Source organism: Balearica regulorum, chromosome 2 (genome assembly GCF_011004875.1).
Source record: "Balearica regulorum gibbericeps isolate bBalReg1 chromosome 2, bBalReg1.pri, whole genome shotgun sequence".
In the NCBI taxonomy this organism is placed as follows: Eukaryota; Metazoa; Chordata; class Aves; order Gruiformes; family Gruidae; genus Balearica; species Balearica regulorum.
In genome coordinates, this window is record NC_046185.1 from 120,833,527 (window position 1) to 120,856,593 (window position 23,067).

The following is a 23,067-nucleotide window of genomic DNA, read 5'->3' on the forward strand; positions in this document are numbered from 1 at the left end:
TACAGAGATAGAGCTGGCATAGCAGACACTGTGGCACCCAGAAGACCCACACCTGAAGGAAAGTTTGAAAGCTAAATGCCAGTGCAAAAAAATACCAATTCAACCCCACACTTACTTATTTACTACATCAAGGTAAGTAGTAATCTGTAGCTGGTTTTAGCCACATAGCCTATTCATGGTTTGGCAACCCAGTATTTAATAGCCTTAGTTACCGCTGAGATAGGATGGAAATAAAGATTGGGAACTTGCTATCAGGAAGAAATGACTTGTGAAACTACCCAAGTCTGATGGAGCATATTCAAGAACAACTATGACTTATCTTAACAATGTAATACCAACTCTTTTCCTCTTAACACAACAACACATCAAGGGCTCTGATCAATGTTTCATCTCTACAGTGTCATTTGTTGGGCTGAAGAGGTTTCAGTTTTGCAGAGCGACACTGGACAACAGTACCTGTCCACAGCCTCAAGCCTCAGTAGTTTATTCCATAACCCCACAAGAACTCTAGCTTGCAGTCAGGGATTGTCAACACAACATTCACACATGTAGAGACAGAAAAGTGACATTTTCAGTAGACATCTTTTACATACACTGTTTCTCCTACAGTGGGTCATTTACCTCAAACTCCTGATGGTTCCATGAGATAACATTAGCACTACCAAGTTCTCTGTCAATATTAAATGCTCTCATCTCAGACTCAAGAGTATCTCTCAGTTCTTCCCGTGTTTTGAAGTTCCAAATCAAGTTTGATCTGGCATGATCCTGAAGAAATCTAAGAAAGAAGTTTTAGTTTAAACCTCTCAAACATTATCTGAAAGGCAGACAAGACTCAGCTGGCAAGCTAAAGAAGATTAGCATTAGTGGACCTTAATTAGAAGGCACTGAGTAGTGGTCTCTAGTTTGTTATGCTAATTATGGTTCTTTGCTTATGTAATGTTTTCATAGTCATGGAGGTCAGCCTAGACTAAAGCACGTCTGCTGTCATGCCTGTTTGGCTCAATTCGTTATCTGCATATAGCTGATGACCAGGAGACTAATCACCTAATCACCATATCTGCCAGTAAGGGCTACAAGTGAACAACAACCCAGGGCAGTAGACATGCGCATACCAAGTGTATGTTTAAAAAAAAAAGTAGTTCATACAGGAAAATAGAGGTTGATGACTCAAGTGTCACCAGACAACTGGTGGACATTCTTCAGTGGCAGTTACAAAAGAGCATTTGGATCCAGTGACTGGCTGAGAGCAGCACTTTAATACTCAAAGTTTTGGAGCATGCAAATCTTCCTTTCATGCAACACTCATGCAGAACAGACTATATTTGACCTTTAGAAACATTAAGCACCACATCAAACAGTTAAGTTTAAAGTTCCCCAAGCTTGCTTTCATAGAGTTTGTTGAACAGTCAAGCTTTGATTAATCAAACAGTCAAGCTTTATTAGTTTATTTAACTTAACACCCTTAGCTAAAGTAAAGTGATAATCTCTTTTCAGATGGAGGCCCCTCTGATGAAAGCTTTTACAATTGTAAGAACTCACAGGTAAATCAAGCTACATTTAGGACCTGTGCACTATTTAAAATCCAGTATCTGTATTTTCTCTTTGCCTGCCTTTAGCTCATTTTTATTCCACTTCAAGTTAAAATGTCTTCAGTAGCTTACACATTGATACACCAACACACTACAGTGATTTTCAGTGCTACTTTGCTTAGCCTTCAACATGATGCAGGTCTGTACCTGTAGTTTCTTGCTCACTCTTCCTTTTGATTCAAGGGGAAAAAAGGATGTAGTTTGGTAACATTTGAGAAGCTTTAAAATTCCCTTCTTTCCTAAACATAAGCTAAATCCTTAAGTATACCTTAGGATTTAATTTTTCATAAGTTCCTGTTACAAATCACTTGCACTGTTTTCAAGGCAGGCAGAAATTGGAATCAAGCCACAACAACTCAGAAGATATTACCAAAAAACCCAGCCAGGTAATAACTTGTATTAGAGACCACCATATTGATCTTAGTATTTTACCTGTAATAGAAGAGATCCCAGTTTGCTTCTATTTTTATTCTTTGGCGTCGTTTCCTTAATATCACTGGCTTTTGAATAATGTTCTGCAAAAGAGCCAAATTTAAGAAGTTAGTAGAAACACATACTCCCCATTTTCCCTTTTTAAAATATAAAGCTGGGGGGTTTTATTCCTTCAAAAGCCACACTAAGTTTAGTTTCATTAATAAGGTCTCTTTTTCTAGCAAGTAGTAGCAACAGACTTTCACAATGTTATTTACACCAAGTTAAGTCATGCTAGAGAAACTTTCAGCTGTTTAACAAGTCATTCATTTAGAACAAGTTACCCCTGAGAAAAGCTTAGTTTCCATCACCATAAGCACTGATCAGCTCCAAAGCTGACGGTGGGGAACACCCACAACAAGAATGCTTTGCTCTTGAAAGGAAATAGCTAGAGCAAGTCACAGAAAGAAGTCACAAACCACTGAAAGGTTCCCTAGTTTGATCAAGCATGAAATCAATGTTATACTCTACATGAGGTACCACATGCAAGCATAAGTCTGAGCAACACAATCCACACAAGTGGCAGAGATACACACTCACCATATTGTTTCTGTCCTGATTGTGATGGAAAGTTGGAAGAAAAAGAAAAGGTACATTTAACAAGCCACAGCCACTCAAGTAATTCAAAGTAGTAATACCAAACTTGCTACTATCTCTTCCAAGCTACACTTGCATACATTTACTGTAAAATTAAACAGCTCAGAACTCCATACAGGGAAATGATTGTTAAACATCTTGTCTAGATACTGAGTTTAAAAGTGCAATTTGCCCTTCCACCACCACCACTTTCCACATTTCTCCATTAACACTTTGTTTAGAACCTAGTTCACCATTATTTCAGAAATATTGCCTGTCAAAATTCTGCACCACAGTCTACATCAAACTTAAGCTAGATTTTACCAAGTTAAGGTTTTCCTAAATTAAAGCTTATTGTTAGTTCAGATCAAAGACAGGCATTTTCAATACTCTGCATTGCTCTTTTCATACTTCCTTGAATATATAATAGTTTGTTTCATTTCCACAACACACAAAACAGGCTTAACAGGAGACTAGAGAAAGTTAAGGGAAAGGCCTAATTCAAAGACTTTGTCACACAGAACATGACAATAACATTAAAGGAAAAAGGAGACCAACAGTAAGAACTCAAGCAATGCTTGAGCTGTCCTCTTATAACATCATATCAAAACAGTCACTTATCAACTTCAATCTTATCCATGGTTTTATGTATAGTCTTATGTTGCAATTTAAGCACCGAGATACCTACGTTCAAGGCAATATTAAGTTTCTTCAAGTAGGTTCTATTAACTAAAATACCACTAGCATAAAGCATATTGTTTTGGATGCAAAGAATATTGATAGTTTCTTCCAAACGTAGTTTAAAAACTGGTTTTGCCACATTTCAAAGAATTTCCTGATCTCCTGTATAATTACCTTGGAAAAAATACACAAACTGCAGTCCAGTTTGATAAGGTTGGCTAAAGCAAGAACAAGCTAAAGCTTAATACATATGCTGAAGCAATCCATTTGCCTGCTTTACGTTCTCCCTGGAATCCATTTCTAACCCAGGACAAAGAGGCTAGTACAGAACAAAAAAAGAAGCAGAGTTTGCTAAAAGGAAGCAGAACAACCAAGTCTCTCATGTTCCTACACTTCCATTATTTTCAAACCTTCCTCTGCTTTTATGGGGTTGTAGGCGTTCCTCTCTACACTTACGCAAGTTGCTGTAACAGTTTCAAATACTTTTACCTCTTTTTGAGCTATGCCCATTCTATCTCTCCAGTGCATCAAGACTAGATCCACCTTCTCTTTGGCAAATTTTTCAACTTCCTTCGCAGCTTTTCCAGCCAGTCTCTGCCACTCTGGCACTTTATTAAACTTGCCATACTGGTCCTGCAGAATAAATCCTCTTAGTTATTTGCAGTTACAGGTTTATCAACATGTTTGATGCAAGTTAATGCAACAATCAAGTGTCTGTATCCAAAAAGTCACTAAGACCATACAACTATATAATGGAAGAGGCAAGATAGCTACATCTACTTACAGTTGCAATTTTTAAGTTATCTCTAACATGCATCCTATCAGCATCTTTTTCAGGAACAGGATCAGCACTGTCAAGGTATGCCAGCAAACCTGGTGGCTAAGAAAATTTAAAACCAGTGTGAACACACATGTGGCTAATGGAACAGAAACCATCACATTAGGTAACAAGATCATGTCTTTAAATTAGAGATTTCAAAACAATTTATTTTCTACTCTAAAGCAAGTATGTGAAGCTGCAGCAGTTTTTTTTGCTTTTATTAGTGAAATGCCACCATCCCCAACAGAACCATTCAAGAGAGGCACATAATTAGCTGCAGTATACCTCTTGCCTATATTCCATTTCTTAAAAGGAGCATTTAACGAAGCTAAGGACTGCAGGAAGATCAGAGTTGATCCCACAGCAATATTAAAAGAGGATGAATAATGTAACACTAGAACCCATCCATATCCTTTGATATTGATTCAATGTTGCATGTGACATTAGAGACAAGATAGTCTCATTTGACTAAGCCTTCCAGAAGATAGTGACCAAGATCAGGACAGTTTGCTCTTCCAAAAATGAAGGAACTGCTATTTTGAATTTAAAAGTTGGTATTTTCCCAGATTTAATAGTTCCTTACAACTCTATTCTTTAAACTAGTTTAACTGAATTAACTTAAGCAAGAACCTTTCAGGAGACCTTAAAGGTGAAAGAGCATGGGAACTATTGGCCAATACACAAATTTAACTATTTTATAAGCAAAGTTGGACAGGCATGAAAGCATATACAGAACTGTTGCCTTAATGTCTTACTGGCACTAAGCATTAGAGACTGTCTCCCATATTTTTGTCCTTTTAATAAAGAAAGAAGTCAGACACCTTATTTTTAAGTTTTGTGTCATACACCATTTTTAAAAGTGGCAGGAAAGTAACAGAATACTTGAAGAATCCAAGATATTTTGTACTAGCCCTCAATGTCCTTTAAATAGCAGATGCCAGACTGCTGGATCTCCCAGACTAAGACTTCCCCCTTGGAGGGGAAGGGGATGTATTTACTATATAGACTATCCCACATTTTCTACTACTGCAGGCTCTCAGATTTTATTCTTTCCCTACTCCAAAACCCATTTTTACTCACCAGAATACGTTTCAACAAGTTCATAGCAGTTTTGTTCTCAGCTGTCCAGAGGCCAACCAAATGTCTACTTAACTGCCTGAAAAAGCCATTGAAATTAACAAACTGCAAGTTAGTATTTTAAACAGATTTTTAAAACACTAAACTGATACCCTTACCATGCTGGTGAAATGAAGATGAGCAAGAGCTTCATGCTCTTGAGTGAGTAAGAGCACAAAGCATTATATTGTTCCAGTTCAAGATATGCTTAGCATGCTTTAAAGTGTTGCCTTTAAGAAGTTCCAGTGAAGTTAGTGGAACAGTAGCAGCACATGCTTTTTGATCTAGACCTCAAAAGAACACTTGAGCAATAGAGCAGAAACTAATCATCTAATAACCAAGTGTAAGTTTATCAAGTCAATCTTAAGTTAAAGTTAAGAGTCTAGAAGCAATGAAGAACTGTTAACTGCTCTACTTGAAGGTTTTAATGCCAGTTATTGGCTAGGAAAACCCTTCTGGGAGCCTGTCATCTATAACAACTGATACTTTCTGCCAGCATTTGTCAGCAGGGTTCTAATGCATTGAACTGAAGCATTGCTTACAAGCAAGTCATAAGTAGTAGCTCCAAACAGAACTAGTATGACAAAAGGTTTCATACTAGCTCTCTCCTGGATGACATACGGTGGCAATAAGTTCTACTTGTCACTACACAGCTTAGCAAATCTTTAAGCACTTCAGGAATGTGCAGCTAGAACTTCTACAATCTTGTATTTGAGTGGAAATAATTGAATTATCACTCATCCTGCCCAGCATACCCCCAGGCTCAGTCTCGGAGCTCAGTTTCTACTGACTGCTGAATTCAGGGAATGATTTCTGTATTAGGAGACTTCTCTCTCAGACAAGATGGGTGGCTCTAACTGCACACAAGATGTCCAAGGTGTGCGCACCAGGATTTATACAATTGTATAATACAAGTTGAACTTTTTTACAAGTTCCAGACATTCTACTTGCCTTTTCTTTCCCTAAAAGTTTTAGGAAAAAAAAAGTTTAAAAACAAATCAACTTGAGCCTTTAAAGAGTAACCAACCGAAATCCCATTTTGGCAAAATAAAAATAAAAGTTTAAGTGGCTGCAGTCTCAGCTGAAGCTTGCTCTACTTAAACATACTAGCTTGTAAGGAAAATATTCTCCTAAAGAACTGCAAGTTTTCTTCCCTGACCTCCCAAATGCTTCTAATGTTAGCAGGCCATTACTTACTTTTTAAACATGATATATCAAGCAAGACTGACATACCTATTTGTAAGCATCCTCTGATCTGTGCTTATTGTAAACATAGCAGTGTGCAAGTGACGAGGTAAGGCACCTTCACTGAGGGCAAGATCTTGCATTTTGGTAGCAATCTCTTTGTCTCCTTCCTTTGGAAACAGGGCAAGATTATTACTAAAGAAAGAATCTTAGTCAAGCTGCTTTTATCTTAGTCTACAGTTCCAAGGCCTTCTTGACCATCAGTTAAGTCAACTAATATCCAAAAGCTGTAGTATAACAGGGTTTAAGTGCAAGTTCTCAACAGCAACTGATCAAACTTGCAGTAGTGCCATGGACCAGATAATTGGTAGTTATATCTATGAGGACAGTAACCGGTTAGGGTAAGACACACTCCTCCCATCATAGATCAGGAGGTTGGTAGTACATTTACAAGTACTACTTCCACACTGCAATTGCAAACTAGTGTTAAAGAATGACAGCCACAACTAATTGCTTGTTGCCTGATTGGTCAACAGTAACCATTTAAGAGTAACCACTGTTCTGTTTAGACAGTCACATGGATAAGACTGTCACTCAGTTGGGATACATTAATTGCAATGAGCAGTTAAGAAAAAGCTTTCGCTGTATTTTTACTTGCTCATGTGCCACTACAGTTCAAATGACAAGTTGTAATAAACAGCATAGCAACTTTCAGCTAACATTATCAAGTATATGAATGGAAACTTGCTGCAGATTTATAATACCTCTATTTCAAGTGTTCGTTCGCTTCCATTCCAAGAAAGTACTAGATGCATTTCAGATGTATAAGCCATTCTGATACAATGAGACACTAACTAAGCCCTGAATTTGAACACAGGAAGTGTCAAAAGTCAGTTAGCAGGGTCATTCTGCAACAATCACGAGCAGCCCTTGAGAAGTATGTGGTTGGCCCATACATCATGTGGTATGGAAACTAACAAAGCCAAATCATCCTTTGTTGAAGCAGAAAGAGCAATAACAGAGGCTGGTATCACTAGTCTGCTCTGGGACACTACTGCCTGCTAATCCCACTCCCATTCCATCTGGCAATGCATCCCAGGAAATATGGCCTCTCCTCCTTGAGAGACCCTCTTTAACATGCAGAAGTCTGGTGGCTCTGAGGTATGTGACTGAGCTACATATAACATTAACAGCCAAATCTTGACTGCAGTATGAAAACATGCAAGGCACTACCTAACGTCTCAACTCGCATGCCTTCCAAACCCCCAAGTGTAAGAAAGCAAGTTGCTATATTAAACCACTCAATTAAACAGGTGCACTGTTCCTCACCTTCACCCTCCCCCCTCCATCCAAGAGAAGCTAATACAACAAACTTCTACTGGTAATCAACTGCCCTTCCAAAATAGACAACACGTATTTAGTATGCTATCCCAGGTAACACTGATGAAGTCTCACCTCTATTATTGCCTTCATTACCAAACCTGCTCCTTTCACAATCGCCATGGAAGGGTGCTGAAATAAAAAACATTGACAAAATAATTATTCAAGTGCAAAATTTGAAGATTAGATCATCTGTGATTCAGTTTCCTTAACTCCTCTACATGGCTGTTCTACCTCCAGTTCTGGGCAAATGTTTGTATTTCAGTTTTGTGAAAGCTAGCCCTAGGAAGAGTTCCTACCCTAAACCTTTAAACAATAATGCCTCATGCAACTATCAGATGGACTTCTTGGCACTGATCAGCAGCATATACCAGAATAGCTAGAATAATGCTGGGGAAACTGTCTGACAAGCTGACACTAACTAAGAAGTAGAGGAGCATACTGTTTTTACAGAAAGCAAGCATTGACACTTTAGCTAAATCCTAGCTAAAAAAATCCTTGAATTCTTACAGGTTTACTGCTGAAGAGGATGTTACTCTTTAATTCTCATTTACTGAGACAGAAACAAAAAAGTGGCAGATTCTCCAAAGAGAAAGTTCTGTGCATCTGCTGAATCTAGCTTAATATTTACCTGGCATTTTAAAGTGTTTCTAGAAACAAGTCTTACACAGTCTATTCTACAATGATTGGGCATATCATTCACTACAAAATAACCACCTCAATCTGGTAGCTGAAGATTAAGTAATAGGTTGCCAAGAAACTCACTAAAGTACAAAAGTGTTTAGGCACATTAACCAGCTGAACCATAGACAAATTTGTCTTTTAGGAGAAAAGGTTCATCCTCACTGACTACCTAAGGCCTCTAATAATAATAAAAATTTATGAAATCTTACCTGAAAGAGCTTAAATAGTGTTCTTCCATTAGATGCCACCATTTCCAACAACATGTCAAACTGCTGCCCCTCAGTAGTCTCACTATATGGAGCACATAGGGCAAATGTCAGGAAGTCCAGAAGCGAACTAATTACTAGGGCACCTGTCCCATGATCCTGAAATTAGGAAGACAGGTATGTAATACAGATACAGTGTTTCTCCCCTGCCCAAGAGTATTCATGCAAGTTTTATTCAGTACTCATGATGAGGGTTGTCTTCCCTGTCATACCATGAAATAGTCTGCAAACAAAAATTACAAGTTTAAAATACACCATTGCTCTGAGCATGGCAATACTCCAGTAAAGTATTGGCTCCTAGAGCATAATCAAAGATTTATGACCTCATATACACGTGTGCTGTAAATTACTTTTTCTAGTTTTAATCCCATAAGTGCCAGTTTACACATCCTTTTAACTAAAAGTAACACTCAGTTTCCATATTAAACATGCAAACATTCGTTGCATGACACTCAAGTTCTGCAGTATAGACAGCTACATTCTAACCTCCCAAGATCCAAACCTATTTAGAACAAGCTTCAGTGCCAGGCATAGCTGTATTTTCCACACTTCAATTGCAGGTACAGATACATTCAAAGACATATCCAAGTATGACGGATGTGTTTTCGTAGCAATTAGGAAAGGCACTTCAAGAAGTTAATTTTTGAAAACAGATAGCTTACCACATGGGAATTGAATTTCTCTAGTAGATTTTCTAAAAACTTCTTTGAAGAAAGAAGGGAAGCTTTGTTCAACTGCTCTTGCCTCAAGTCATAGTCATCATGCATGGGCTATAAAAAAAAAAAGTACTCACTATGCAGTCACATTTCAACCCTCAGTTCTTAACAACTATAGTCAAAGCCACACACTGAAATCATAAAAAGCACGTCCTACTTCAAGTTCAGCAGGAAATCACTGTAGAAGTTTGATCACACTGCAAGTTGAAGGGCAATTCCTATTTCTAGGTCTTTCAGTAGACTGAAGTTCACACATTCCAAATTGAAAGAATCTGCAATTTAGTACTTACACACATAAGAGCACAAAGCATGTCAATAGAGGCATGGGTTACTCCATCATTGTTCCTTTTGAGGGCTTTCACAACCTTCACTCCTAATCGTTCTCGAAATCTTTTGAAAGGAAAGCAAAAATCACCAAGATTAGAGAGAAAACAGAAATCTTAGTTTTAAGGTAAATCTAATCAGGGACCAGAAGTTGCCTGCTCCCATTGCATTTGGCAAGCCAGCACCTTATGTTTACATACATTTGAGATTCCTTGGTAGCAAAACATTAATATTGACTTCACTGTTAACAACATGCCAAGAGCGTGTTCACAAAAACAAAGACGTATTTCTGTAGTTACAGGATAGTGATAGTACAGGACACTATTCACAGAGAAACAGAACTCTTTGTAAAGGTCTCAGACTAAGTGCATATGTTACTCTTCACGTAATTCAGTTGCACCATATACTCTAGAGTCAGAAATATTCCAAGGAATCTTTCATTTTCAGAAGAATATAAAGCAGTTTTTCTGCTTCACTATGTTATCCATTTAAGGCACAAACTCCAAGCAGCCTGTACTTACTGTAGGAGTACAACTCTGCTTGCAAACACCAAGTTCTATCTTGTGTTGAACTAAAGATAGCAGTGGCATCTACATACTTTAAGAAGAACTGCCTACTGCAAGGACAGATGAAGGTACATTTTAGAAGTTTTTCCACTAGGAAAAAAACCATTAAACTATTTGACTTAAGGCAGAGAGTATTTAGCAAAGGAAGAATCAGATTTTACATACTGATGATCATTTGGGATTCTCAATTTATGTTCAAGCCTGATGACAGCTTCATACTACTAGAAGCAATTGTGTACAGAGTCTTCCAGTCTTTCAGAAGTGAGGCTTAACTCCACTTCTCAGTTTTGAAGATAAGACAACAGCTCAAGAACTGTTATCACCTACTACTTCCAAACTTGGAGAGACTTCTCACTTACTTTGGAAGCTGAGTAAAGGCAAGGAAGCCTGCTTTTGAAGCCACTAGTCGTCTTACTGCTTGGAATTGGCTTTCAAGCTCTGCATTAGATGCTGCAATATCTCCCTCTTGTGAGAGCAATGCTGTTATGGCATTATTGATGAGTTTCTCCTTGTTTTCTGAGAACAGACCCTGATTAAGAAATAACAATTATTAATATCTTTATGCATTAACAACATCTTAAGAGGATAGGCAGAGGATTTATTCTTACATCTTGTGTAACTGCATGTAGTACCCCACTGTAGGAAATGTTAGCATTGAACCTGAACACAGCATCTGCAAAATTACCATCTGGAAGAAGACACAACAAAAGTTAAGTGCACAGTACCTGACTAAATATCTGGATGCTTCAAAACGCACTGTAAAACCATGTAATAAACATTAGCTTACTTGGAGGAGCAGCCAAAAACCTCAGATGAAGGCTCTCTACTTCTTCATCTACAGGCATGCTGAGTAATCCCCAACGCTGGCCTTTGTGTGTTGAGGTCATTTTCACACAGACATCTCTATTACCAGAAGCTCTCACTCCATCCAACAAGCTAGCCAGGAGAGAATCTCTGGGTTAAGAGAAAGACATATGAATACAATTTAGATCAGAAAAGTGATGCCAAATAACCAAGTTATAAGAAAAATAGGCAAAAAAAAAAATCAAGAACAGAATGAAAGGCAGTAATACTTGGAATGTCTTACTAACACTGGTGCTAACAGCTACACCTCTGGAAGGAGTCACTAACTTTAAAGTGTTCCTTTATTCACTGTAATAACAGAGCTGTCTTACACCCAGTATAGCCAGCTGCAGCCTTTCACTAAAGGGATCAACACTAGATTATCTGTTAATGAGTTACACATGTTGCAAGCCAATTCACCCCTGTGCTTTCTGCAAAACCTCACTTAGCAGGATTAGACTGCATTACAACTGCAAGTGCAGACTATTCTGTTGGTTGTTTTAAATAGAATCAACTAAGACTATCTCATGCAGACAGCTCAAAGGGTTTACAACCTTGACATTTCCATATCATTTCAATTGTGCTTTCTCTCCTTGTCTCAGACTGCTTAACTAAGTACAACATACAGAACAACATTGCTTAAGAGAAATAGGCTGTATTAACTGTCCAACACCCTTACATATTCACCGTAAAACTTCTGCATATATTTCCTTGAAGTTGGGATGAAGGTAAGGGAAGAAATTTAGATCCTGTGATGAATCTTGATTTTTAAGTGGCAGACCACTAGAATAGCAAGGCTTTGAGTTAACACTTCCAAGGGTCGGAGTTTATGGAAGCTGAGAAACTAGAAGCACTACAATGGCAACTTCCACATGAATTTATAAACCCACAGGAGCTCCAGTTACCTTTCTGTTGAAGAGTATTTCCGAATTTGTCCTTTGATAAATTCAATGGTAAAAAGTTGGGGGTTTTCACAGTCACATACTATTGCAAATACCTAAAAATAAGAGATAAGGACCACATTCATGAAGCAGTGTTATTTATCTACTCTACAAATTAAGACCATCTTATGTATACTATCAAATTCCTACTATTATTATCTTTTAGAGCTTCGATTTGAAGAAGTAGTACTAAGAAAGGTTTGCCTCTTACCTCGCCTAAGGGTTTCAAAGTTGCAATGTTATAGGTAGCTGGATCCCGCTCAACTAAGCAAGCTTCTGTAAGAGCTAGTACTCTTTTCACAGGTTCCTAAAAAAAAAACCACACCAAAAAAACAACCACACATTAGGAAAGAGAACTCTTAGCATTTAAGAGGAACCAAATAAGTTCAGTTTGATACCCTTACCAAGTGTCTAGGTGTTATTTTTTGAACAACAAACTCTGCTAAAGATGTTACAGATTCATCATTGCTGTATTTTCCAAAGCGAAGATTCAAGTATTGCTCAAATTCTAGAGATTCTTTCCTTATCCGCAGAGAGATACCTATGAAGTTGCCAGCATGCTCTATTGCACTTTTGATAATTTCCTCCCTCTGCTCAGATGCAAACAGGTGCTGCAAGTTTTGACAAGAAACACACAGGTGAAAAATATGGCATAGCTCAAGAAATCCCAGTTCCACAAGTAATCCTCCACTACACACCTAACAGTACAGAATCTTCCCAGCAGCTGGGATTGCCTTTGCTAAGCGTATGGCATGAAGAGGAGAGGTATTTCTTACACAAGAGATCCACTATTAAGTTTACATTTGCCTTTCAAAAAAAAAAATCTATAGCAGCTGTTCCTAAAGGATACCTTGCTACACATTAGCATGCCATTAAAGGTCTGCATGACCTGCCTGTCCACCCTTGGCAATAGATCCTGGCAGAAGTAAGGAGCCAGAGAACCACAGTGGTAGCCCCAGTTGCTATCTGTAAGGGCTACTATCCAGCCTTGCTAGGCAAGGTTAGGGCAGCTCTAGAGGATCAATTATATACTGCTAGTTTTATACCAAAGTAATGTATGTTGCAGTACAAAAGACATAGAAACCCTGATCTAGAGAACAGAGTCCTATTTTGTTACTAGTGACTGAGGTAGCTAATGTTTACATTAGTAACCAAGAATTAATTCCTAAAGATCCATTTCAGCTGCTTGCAGTATAATACACAAAAATCCTTTTAAGATTTTTGAAACCAATATTACACTGTAATATTTCCTAAATAAAGCTGTTGAGTATCAGATCACATGCCTAGAAGGGAAGCATCACCAATGATCAATTTATTTCTGAATAGAATCCCTCATCAGTTAGGTAGATTAGTAACACTGCCTGTCACTTCTGTAACTTTGAGAAACATCAGGAAAGTCCATGTCCACATTGCATTCATAATCACTATCCAAATATAAATAAATATTTTATGCTCTGTAATTTTTAAACATGCAATAAGCAAAACACTCACACATTGCTCTCAAGTGTTTTAACTGATTTCCTGTGGAAAAGAGGTTTTAAAACCTGTCTACAAGCCTTGAGGCTCCACACCTGGGTCCCAAAGATGTACATACTTGTATGCTCAAATTATGTTGAAGCTTCATTGTTGAATATACAGCTATAAACACCCTAACACCATACCAAGATGTTTTGGTTTAGTACTCACCAATCTACTAAATCCTCCATAGAGGACACAGAAGCCTCCCTGATAGCCAGCAATATCAACAAAGCCTTCAATGTTTCGGTAGTCATAGGAGCACAGGACTCTGTTTGTTGCAGGATCAATTTGGTCAATACCTCCAGGAGTCACTTCCAGAATCACAGGTTTCCTTGTATCACTCCAGTGATGCTTATAGCAGTTATACCTCTGCAGAGAATGCTACTTTTAGACATCTACACACACTTTACTACAGAGTAATAGTTCTTTTCCAATCCAGTAAGCAGCATGGGTGTAAAGTTCAAAAAGTTATATAATTTTCCCTTAATGCCCTTATCTATGTTAAGAACACTATGAATCAAAGGAAAGTAGCTGTCAGCTGACAAGGAAGTCACAGCTTAATGCATTTTGAAGACAGAACAATCCCAAAACAGCCACTCCAAAAAGTTTCTCTTGCTGCAGAAGGTGGTCTACTCACAGACTATGAGCACCGTGGTTAGACAAGGAAGTATCTATTACCCAGATGCTGTTATTCAATTATCAAGCTAAATTAAGGTAAACTTATAGTGCAATTTTTTTATCTCCTGCAGTAACATTCCATTACAAACACAGACTTACTGAAACCAGCATAAAAGTTAGAGGTCTGTTCTAAACAGCAGTAAGGCAAAGGGGAACCCCCATATTCCAGCAGTGTTACTACGTTCATCACTGACGATTTATTCTATTCAATGCTTTAAGTAACTAAAGTGCTGTCTTCTAAAGACACAAAACCAAATATAAAGTCCAGCTCTGTACGCTGCTTTGCTTATTACTATATTACCAAGATTCATTAAATGGCAATCTTGCCTTTAATCTGACCTACAGAAATCCTCCTAGGAAACAGTATTCCCACATCAAATGTTCAGGATGCTGCGTAGAAAACTAGTTAGAAAATAAAGTGCTGGAACATTGAATAATGAATCAAAACTTATGTTTTTCTTCTTCCTCCTCTCCAAATAAGAACTCCATGTGGCAAAGCCCTTTAATTCAGCAGTAACATTCAGAGTCTGTAACTATACCATGATAAGGCTCAAGCCAAGTGAAGAGAGCTCAAATATTCTCCTATTGAAAAGGTTCCCATTGCTTTTGAACAAACTCTTTTTTTCTTCTCAGAGCAAGACCTCAGATCCAAATTTACAAAAACCATTTTAGGTAGTGCATATAGCACAAGCATAACACACATGAGCAAAGTAGAAGTTTAAGTCTTTAGATCATTTCATTAAACTGCATGTGATCCAGGCAAGACACACACTTACCCGTCCTGTGATTTTTCCTTCTGAGAAGTCTGTCCTGAATCTCTGTTTTTAAAAAAGTTAGCCATGAGTGAATAAAAATATGATAGCAAATCTATCTAGAAAGTCTACATTTAAGCTGATTCAGTTTTAAGGGACTTAAACTGCAGTGGAATGGTGAGTCTTCAAGGAGGCTTAGTCCAATATATTCCTATTTGTAGCTTTACTCACTATTTAAGAATCATGCACTAGTTGCTGCAACTGACACTAGATCAAGTTCATTAACATAACAGCCCAGAAGACAACTTGCTTTCCTACTTTTTATGTAAGGAAAGAAAGCATAGTAAGCTACCACAAACAGTAATGATAATCAAGTACTTACTGCTTGCTTGAAGGACAAAAAACCCCACAACTTACCAGTGCCTCTGTAAGGAGTTCTGTTCTGTGCTCTGTGGAAAACTTAAGAGTTTCAGACTTTTTTCCACTTCCTTTGCGAAAAGTAAGACTAAATTCTGTTCCTTGTCCTTTTCCAACAGGAGAAATACTACAGATATCTCCATAAGGCCACTAGACAAACGAAAGTAATCGGGTTATACTGTTAGTAATTCTAAAGCTGTATCTCCTCCACTCAAAAACCCTTAATAACCTATAACAACTGAGTTGCTGTAATGAGACAATAGCTAGCATGTTATCTGACAATTTTAGCTTGAGTTTTCCATTTGATACTCTGCAAAGTAAGGGACATAGCCTAACAGTGATCAAACTTATCCCAGTTCATTTGGAACAGTGCACCCAAAAGCAAAGTACTACTTATTGGCCAATGAAGACAAGTTGCCTAAAAGTACGAAATCCACTGGTTATTTGTAGAGTTAGAAAAGGCAACATAAGTTTTCTTTTACATGCACTTTTATAGCAGCTGCCATATCTTCCAGTTTTCCTGAGATCTTGTCAGACTAAATAGTTTCTGAAGATTGAATGCCCCTATTCATTCCAGATAGTGAACATAAGTTAGAAATCAAATTCAAAAGTGATAGTTACCTGATTTGTAACTTCTAGAGTGTTGGGATTGTATGTAGTGATGGCATGGGTTCCAACTGAAAAGACTCGCTTATACCTAGAATACGGAAGAGCATTAGTTTATCCAGAAGTTATAGAAAAACCCTGCCGAACTGCAAACATTATGTTAAGAAGCTATATACAACTCAGTGGTAGGAAATGGATATGGAATTTTTTGTTGTTAGTTGGCAGTTTACCCTTATAATCTGTTAAGCTCCTCTGTTCTATAAATCCATAGAAAGGACATATAAGTTAATACTACTAAATATATTTCCTTATGCGTATCTTTTCTTAATTTATTGGCTAAGTCAGGACTCTTGGAACTTGCACTGGGAGGTACTACCAGACCAGAATAAATTCTAAAAAGACTACACAGATAGGAGGAAAAAAAAAAGATATTCTGGCAATACTCTAAAGTATCTGTCAGAAGCCATCTCAGACAACAGTTGTAACATGAGATAATCCCATTTACACACCTGGTCACAATACTGTAACAAGACAAAGTGTAACTTTGGCAAAGCCTGATTTTCTTCATCTTGAAGAAAACTAAGACTACTGAACTCAGAAAGACTCAGATCACTTAAGCTATAGTTCACTACACAGCTAGTCATTGTACATTCATACCACAGATATGTTAACTGCCATAGTGCTTAAAGAACAGCTGTAGTAAGGTAGTTGCTTGCATTTCAGGCATATAAAAAAAAGCAGCAGTGAGCTAAAGCTAAAAAAGTGCAAAATGGAAGCCTTACCATGGTTTTATTTCCTAGACAATCTTGGCAGCATACCCCAAACCAATTCTTTATATAGAGATTATTTAGATATTTCTGAATCAGAAAGTTTTGCAACATAACCAACCAGAGTTTGGAACAGGAAATTATTACTAATCCCTCACTACTTGTACAAACTACTGCTTCCAGGGTACTTCTATCTGCAAGCAGCCCTGCCCAGAAAGTCAAGCCAAACCTGAACCAAAGTCAATTCTAGTAAGTATTCTCTGACCAAAGAAACAGGATCTGAACATGGATGCCTTTCTTGAACCAAATAAAAATGCTTCGGCTGCACTGATTCAGTGTAGCAATTTCAGTTTCAGTTCTGGGTAAAGTGTGGGTTTGCTAAGGAAAGGATCAACCAGATGGCTGACTAACTAATCTGGATCCATGCCATACTAGAGACTGCATCAAGAAGCAAGTCATTTCTTCCTTTTTTCTCTGCATTCTTGTGTTAGTCTCTCTCACTTTCCAGGTCTGTAGTACAAGCCATCATTTCTGTATAAGGTCAAACTTTGCATGGGCTTCAGACACATTCAGAGCTGCTCCCTCATGTTACTTGACCTATCCTCCCTTCTCTCATAATAGCAAGGTCAGGAGTTCTCACAACTTCATTCCCTACCATTTTCCATCAGTATTCAAACAGATTGGTGGAAGTTCAAACCATTACTGGCCCAGATGAGTTTATCTGGGCTTTAAAGCAAGTGCTTATCTTCTTCAAAGCTTAGAAAAATCTGTAATATTGAAGTGACCTGCCACCTTAAATATGTTTAATCTAGTTGAAAAGCCTATTTGGTTTTTCATAGTTGAATTCTCCTTATTCAAGATGCAACTCAAGAGAAGTCATAGTAACAAAGCAGAACACTTCAAGTTACTCTAGTTGCTAATAATTCCACTATATTCAGTCTGTCAAAGAATGGTCCAGTTCTTAGATCATAAGAATATCCTTCGAACAAACCAACTGTCTCCCCTCATCTTGTTGCACAATTTAGGTAGGTATTCTGTCTTTTACATGATTTACAAATAAGGCTTGTTTATGCTGTTCTAAAGAACTCTACACAAGTAATACAGCACTTTCACTCATTTAAGGTTTTGTTTACTCAACATACTAAAGAGCTTCACAGTGCTTTGTGGCACAGTAAGTATCTGCAGTGATCACACATAATTGAAGACCAGCTTCCAAACATTACAGCCCCTTCCTTCTGCCCCCTCACACTCAAGCCAGCATTTCAAGATCTAGGAAGCACATTTATTTTCACACATTCTTAATATGTAATGCGACAAGGAACACAAGACAGAACAGCAGATTTGCCAAGTTACTGTTGCCTTCCTCCCTAGGCAAATTCAGAAGACCCAAGTCCTGAGTTCCTTCTGTTCATGCAACAGAAGTCAGTTCTTACATGTCCTAAACATATTCTTGGCCAGAACTTCACCTTTAAATATATAGAAAGGTATTTATACCTCCAAGCCTTGAAGAATTTACCATTAATCATCTCTCAAACTACTATGCAGTACAGTCTAATGCCAGGCTGTTCTGAGAAGAATTTGAAGCAAATGTCCTCTTCCCATCACTATTGCCTATTCACTAGTTTTTTCAAAGCACTGTAAAGTCAGAAGTTTCACTTTTTTTTAAAATCAGGATTAATCTAGTAAACAAAATTTATACCACCACACTCAAGAGAAAGATAGTGTTCATTAATTTTACAGAACTCAAGATGGACACCTTAGCATCTGTACAACTAGAAAATACTTTTAACTGCCATGCACATAGTCCATACTCAGCAAGTGACAAATCATATCAGTAGTCAAAGGATTCAGGCTCATTTAGCACTACACACACGATTACTGTTTGGGTTTTTTTAATGTTATCCATAGATTAAACTGACAATGTATAACTATTAACTGAGTGGATTTAAGTATTCAAATATAAAAAAAGCTTACTAAAGCTATAAAAGCTTCTGCTGCAACACAACAAGAGGCAACTACTCACTAAACACTCCTATCCCCTTCATTATGTGAAAAGTAAAGTGGCATTGAGTTTTTAAACTAAGCTTCTGTTTTAGACTTAGTCTGAAGTTCTATGAGACTTCATAGTTTATCAGAATGCTATTGTCAAAGTTCAAGATCATACTACTCTAACTTCAACAGCCTGTATCATGTAGGAACAGGCTCTTTAATGGAAGGTACTGGGCAAAAGAAGCAATACTAGTTCTATGCATTTAATTTTTCACCAAGCAGCTCAAATCACACGCACGCTGAATTTGCACATATGCCACAGGAACTTCACAGGAAGAGACCAGGTATTTTCTGTTGCGCAACAGAAAAACTAAGAGGGATAAACTGTTCTAATGTTCTACCACAACATAGTACCTTATTATTACTAAAGAAAACAGTTTAGTCAGCTATGCTTATAAGATCCATGCATTTGGATTTGTAATTCAGGTGAGACTCAATTTACACAAGTATTGGCTAAAATTCTAATGAGATAAAACTATTTCAAGTCAATCAAGAATCTGTCTTGGTAGAGGAAAGATTTTTTCCCTCAGACAACGGCTCAATTTAGTCTGGACTCTGAACTACCCTGGGGCTTTAATTTTTGCTGACAAAACAGCAGGGAGCTCTTTGATTAGACACTGAAGCAATCTCATGGTTCTTCAAAGCACAAATGAGAAAGATCTGTGGCTGCAACTCCTTGCAATCCCAGCCTCCTTTCCTTCCCAGCATTCCCAATCTTTGATAAGAAGAATTCATGAAATGCTTATCAGCAAACAGCCAAAAAAACCCTCAGTTTCAACTTACTGGTCAAACAACAGATTCAGACATCACGTCTTAGTACAATCATTAGAATAAAGCAGTACTCATGCTCCTGAGGTGCAGACAACGTACCCTCTTTGTTCTGTTGATGTTTAGGTAGCAAGGAAAAAAAAAATCCCAGTTCCACAGCACTACTATGCACTTGAGAAGGAACAATGGTTAAGGACACCAAAGTCAGTCCTATGAAGCTTTAAGAAGTATGCTTAACAGCTGACTTGAAACACAGTGTAACAGATTCCAGTTATGATAGTTTAAGGCATAGTTTTATTAGAAAATCCATAGCTTTTGCAGACAGAAGCATCACTGAAAATTCATTTTTAGATCCAAGACCCCCATCAGGGATGAAGTTTATTTCTAGTAACAGAAGTCTTCAAATAATCTCAGTTAGTAGTTTAACAGATAATCTATTACACAACATGTTAAGTATATGCGTGGACTAGTGACCCTCATACATTAAAGTACTAAGACGCTACTCTTCCAAGAGCCTGCTCTGATAAAAAGCATTTCCAGTTTAAAATTAGTGCTTTATATAGGAAGTTCAAGACACTCAGAAGCTGACTAAAAGTTAGGTGGTCCATTTCAGAGCTACACTGAAGTACGGTAACATGTGCAGAGGAAGGCTAAAATGCAGTGTTTAAAATCCAAACTGATTCTAGTGAAGATAAATTCAGTTCAGAGACTGAGCAGTAGAAGCCTTTAATTCAATTTTCATCAATCAATACAGGAACTATGCAGTTAAATCCAATAACGAAGGAGAAACGTCACACAAAACATTTTTTAAAAACCCCAAACTTTAAACTTCTTACTTTCCCCTCCATGAATGTTTTGTTGTGTAGAAACAAGCAAGATCTCTGTTTTCTCTAATTATATTCATTCTGTGCCAAGACCTGAAAACAAAAGAGACATCCTGTTAGTACTCATGATTTTCATTTAAAACCAAAGTTCTCTAATCATCAATATGCTTCAAGACAAAAAGACTTTGTTTTTAAACACTGAAGTCACTGCTTTGTCAATTTCACACAAAAAACATTAGGAATACTTATGTTTATCAAACAATGCATAGACTAAGTTGCACATGGAGTTGAACATAAATTATTAGTTTCCCCACTGATTTTTGTTACACTAGTTACCCATTAGCAGTACCAGGTTATAGTAATTTATGCTGCATTATTTGCCATATTATCACAATCACACTACTTCTGCTGCACCTTTGCACATTCAGATTCAAATGTATTTTATGTCATCTCCAGAAGGCTTAACTCCTGAAGATTGTGTAATATTAAAATTATTTGAATACCCTGTGCCCATAACTCCAGCTAAGTCAGATTCCTATTTCTATTTTAAAATAAACAGCAAGGAGAAATTTGGATAGAACAGCTTATTTTCCAGTCTGAAATGGAATTTGAAGTTGAGAAACTTACTTATTAGCTAAGCATGGTGATTAAAGAGCGGACTAAGTACCCTTTCTGTGCTGTAAAAGTTTAAGCAATCCCACCGCTAACATCCTGACATGCTTTTCACACATGAATACCTACTCCCTAAACACATGCAGGAATTTAGTGAAACTTGCTCACAACTGCTTGACTGGATCATTGCTTTAGGAGCTGCTAAGTTCTAAGGAACACTTCTGAACCCTAAACACTATCTTCCATGGTAGAAACAGATGCATGTTGAGCACTTGGGAAGTTAACAGCAAGGTGAAGTAAAAGGGAAGTTATTACATATATGAGGCACTTCAGTGGACATACCCTAAGCTGAAAAAGTGAGGTTGTCACTCTCAGTTTACTGCTACAGCATTAGTTTTATTTTTGTATGCATCAAAACAGACTTCCCTGCCTTGATTACAGACTGGTACTACTCACAGGTTCACACCATTAATGCGATGGCAACCTCAAAACATCGCACACTTAAGAAGCTAGTCTGCAAGAATTCATATCCATAGCTTGCCTGAAGCAATGCTGAAGTAATCCAATCCCAGTCAGTACCCCACTAAAAGTTAAACTACAACCCCAGTTATCTTTTTATATCCACCTAACTCTACTTGATTTGGCAAAGGAAGATTTCTCGTTTTGAGATGGATGACCTGTAACATTAGCTCATTGCTAATTTCTACCCTCTACAACTTCAGGCTATTTTCTTTTTGAGCAAGGACTGTAGCAGTTATGCAGTCATGAACACGAAGAATGGATAGCCTGACTGAAATGAACTTGAGAATTCCTTCCCTCAGGTGAAGAACCAGTATAATCATCACTACCTACTGAAAAGAACTTGTGGTACTGCCTCTGGAAAAAGAGAAAAACAGTATTTACATATTTCAATGACTCAGTCCAAGTCAAGTTTTCAGAGTTAATACCCCATTGACTTGTGGCAAGTTAAATTCTCTAAATCCAGTTTTTGGAAACAAAGCTTCTTACCCCTTTACAAAGGGGTAAGATATTCAACAGCATTATTTCTGAAGTTCTCAGTTTTTCCCAGTTTAAGAACTATGTTGTATTATTATTGCCATGTATAAGCATGAAAAAGTGCACTGTTTACAGTAAGATCTGTGTAGTTTGGATACAGTAGCACACTTTAAACCACAAAATTATCAGATCTAAAGTTATCTTTCAGAACAAAGTGCCAGATAATCTTCATACCTCCCTTTTAAGCCATTTTCTTGATATTGACTAATGTATTAGTAAAAATAAAAGGCTTATAACATGACTAGCTCCACTAAGTATGTGATTATAAAATCTATTTATCTGTAATTCCAGTTTCACCAATACCACACTCCTCTGACCAGCTCTATTAAGTCTCCTAGACCTGAACACCACCTGCTCTAGAGTATTTAGAGCAAGATGTTCTCACACTTGCAGACATCTAGTCTTAATAATACTGAACCAAGAAACACTCATTTATGAGCTACCAGCCGCTTCCATTAATTTTAATACCAGCATCTAACTAGATTCAGGATACTGATACATGAAGTATTGTACATACAATGCAAGTGACAAATTCACTAGACTGCTTTTTTGGTAAGATTAAAACTTCTAAAATCATTAAGCTTTGACACTTTATTCGCTGTGCTTCTGGACAGTGTAACTACCTCTCCCACTGAGGAGACCAGCACAGAGGCAATATACGCCAAAAATCTAGTAACAAATAATTCTTCCACACGTTAGCCTTGTTCTCTGCAGGAAAACAATAGCCTAGTGTTCTGAGCTGCTATGTTGAACTCCAGCAATCATTTTTCAGTTGTGTTTGGTTCCACAGTAAGAGCAAGATGTAAAAAAAAAGTTCATGCCAAAGACATTTTAGAAGAAACCAAGACGTTATCTTCCTTCA

At 37.5% G+C, this 23,067-nt stretch overlaps 1 protein-coding gene across 3 annotated transcripts in view; it reads right to left on the minus strand.

Annotated features, from left to right (window-relative positions):
- The window catches only part of DNAJC13 (DnaJ heat shock protein family (Hsp40) member C13), a 56,600-nt gene that overhangs the window by 28,947 nt on the left and 4,586 nt on the right, over window positions 1–23,067 (minus strand). For 2 of the 3 annotated variants that reach the window (XM_075745644.1, XM_075745646.1), the window contains exons 2-23: window positions 20,550–20,630; window positions 16,145–16,220; window positions 15,524–15,673; window positions 15,131–15,172; window positions 13,845–14,045; window positions 12,563–12,769; window positions 12,370–12,465; window positions 12,123–12,214; window positions 11,162–11,328; window positions 10,983–11,062; window positions 10,734–10,903; window positions 9,775–9,874; window positions 9,431–9,538; window positions 8,712–8,867; window positions 7,894–7,950; window positions 6,487–6,608; window positions 5,218–5,293; window positions 4,102–4,197; window positions 3,807–3,950; window positions 2,601–2,615; window positions 2,022–2,104; window positions 622–775 (exon numbers count right to left, since the gene is read on the minus strand). In XM_075745644.1, the coding sequence (XP_075601759.1) occupies window positions 622–775; window positions 2,022–2,104; window positions 2,601–2,615; window positions 3,807–3,950; window positions 4,102–4,197; window positions 5,218–5,293; window positions 6,487–6,608; window positions 7,894–7,950; window positions 8,712–8,867; window positions 9,431–9,538; window positions 9,775–9,874; window positions 10,734–10,903; window positions 10,983–11,062; window positions 11,162–11,328; window positions 12,123–12,214; window positions 12,370–12,465; window positions 12,563–12,769; window positions 13,845–14,045; window positions 15,131–15,172; window positions 15,524–15,673; window positions 16,145–16,220; window positions 20,550–20,617 (2,460 nt within the window). In that variant the 5' untranslated portion in view covers window positions 20,618–20,630. The remainder of the gene's footprint in view (window positions 1–621; window positions 776–2,021; window positions 2,105–2,600; window positions 2,616–3,806; window positions 3,951–4,101; window positions 4,198–5,217; window positions 5,294–6,486; window positions 6,609–7,893; window positions 7,951–8,711; window positions 8,868–9,430; window positions 9,539–9,774; window positions 9,875–10,733; window positions 10,904–10,982; window positions 11,063–11,161; window positions 11,329–12,122; window positions 12,215–12,369; window positions 12,466–12,562; window positions 12,770–13,844; window positions 14,046–15,130; window positions 15,173–15,523; window positions 15,674–16,144; window positions 16,221–20,549; window positions 20,631–23,067) is intronic. The other variant, XM_075745645.1, reaches the window with a different exon arrangement.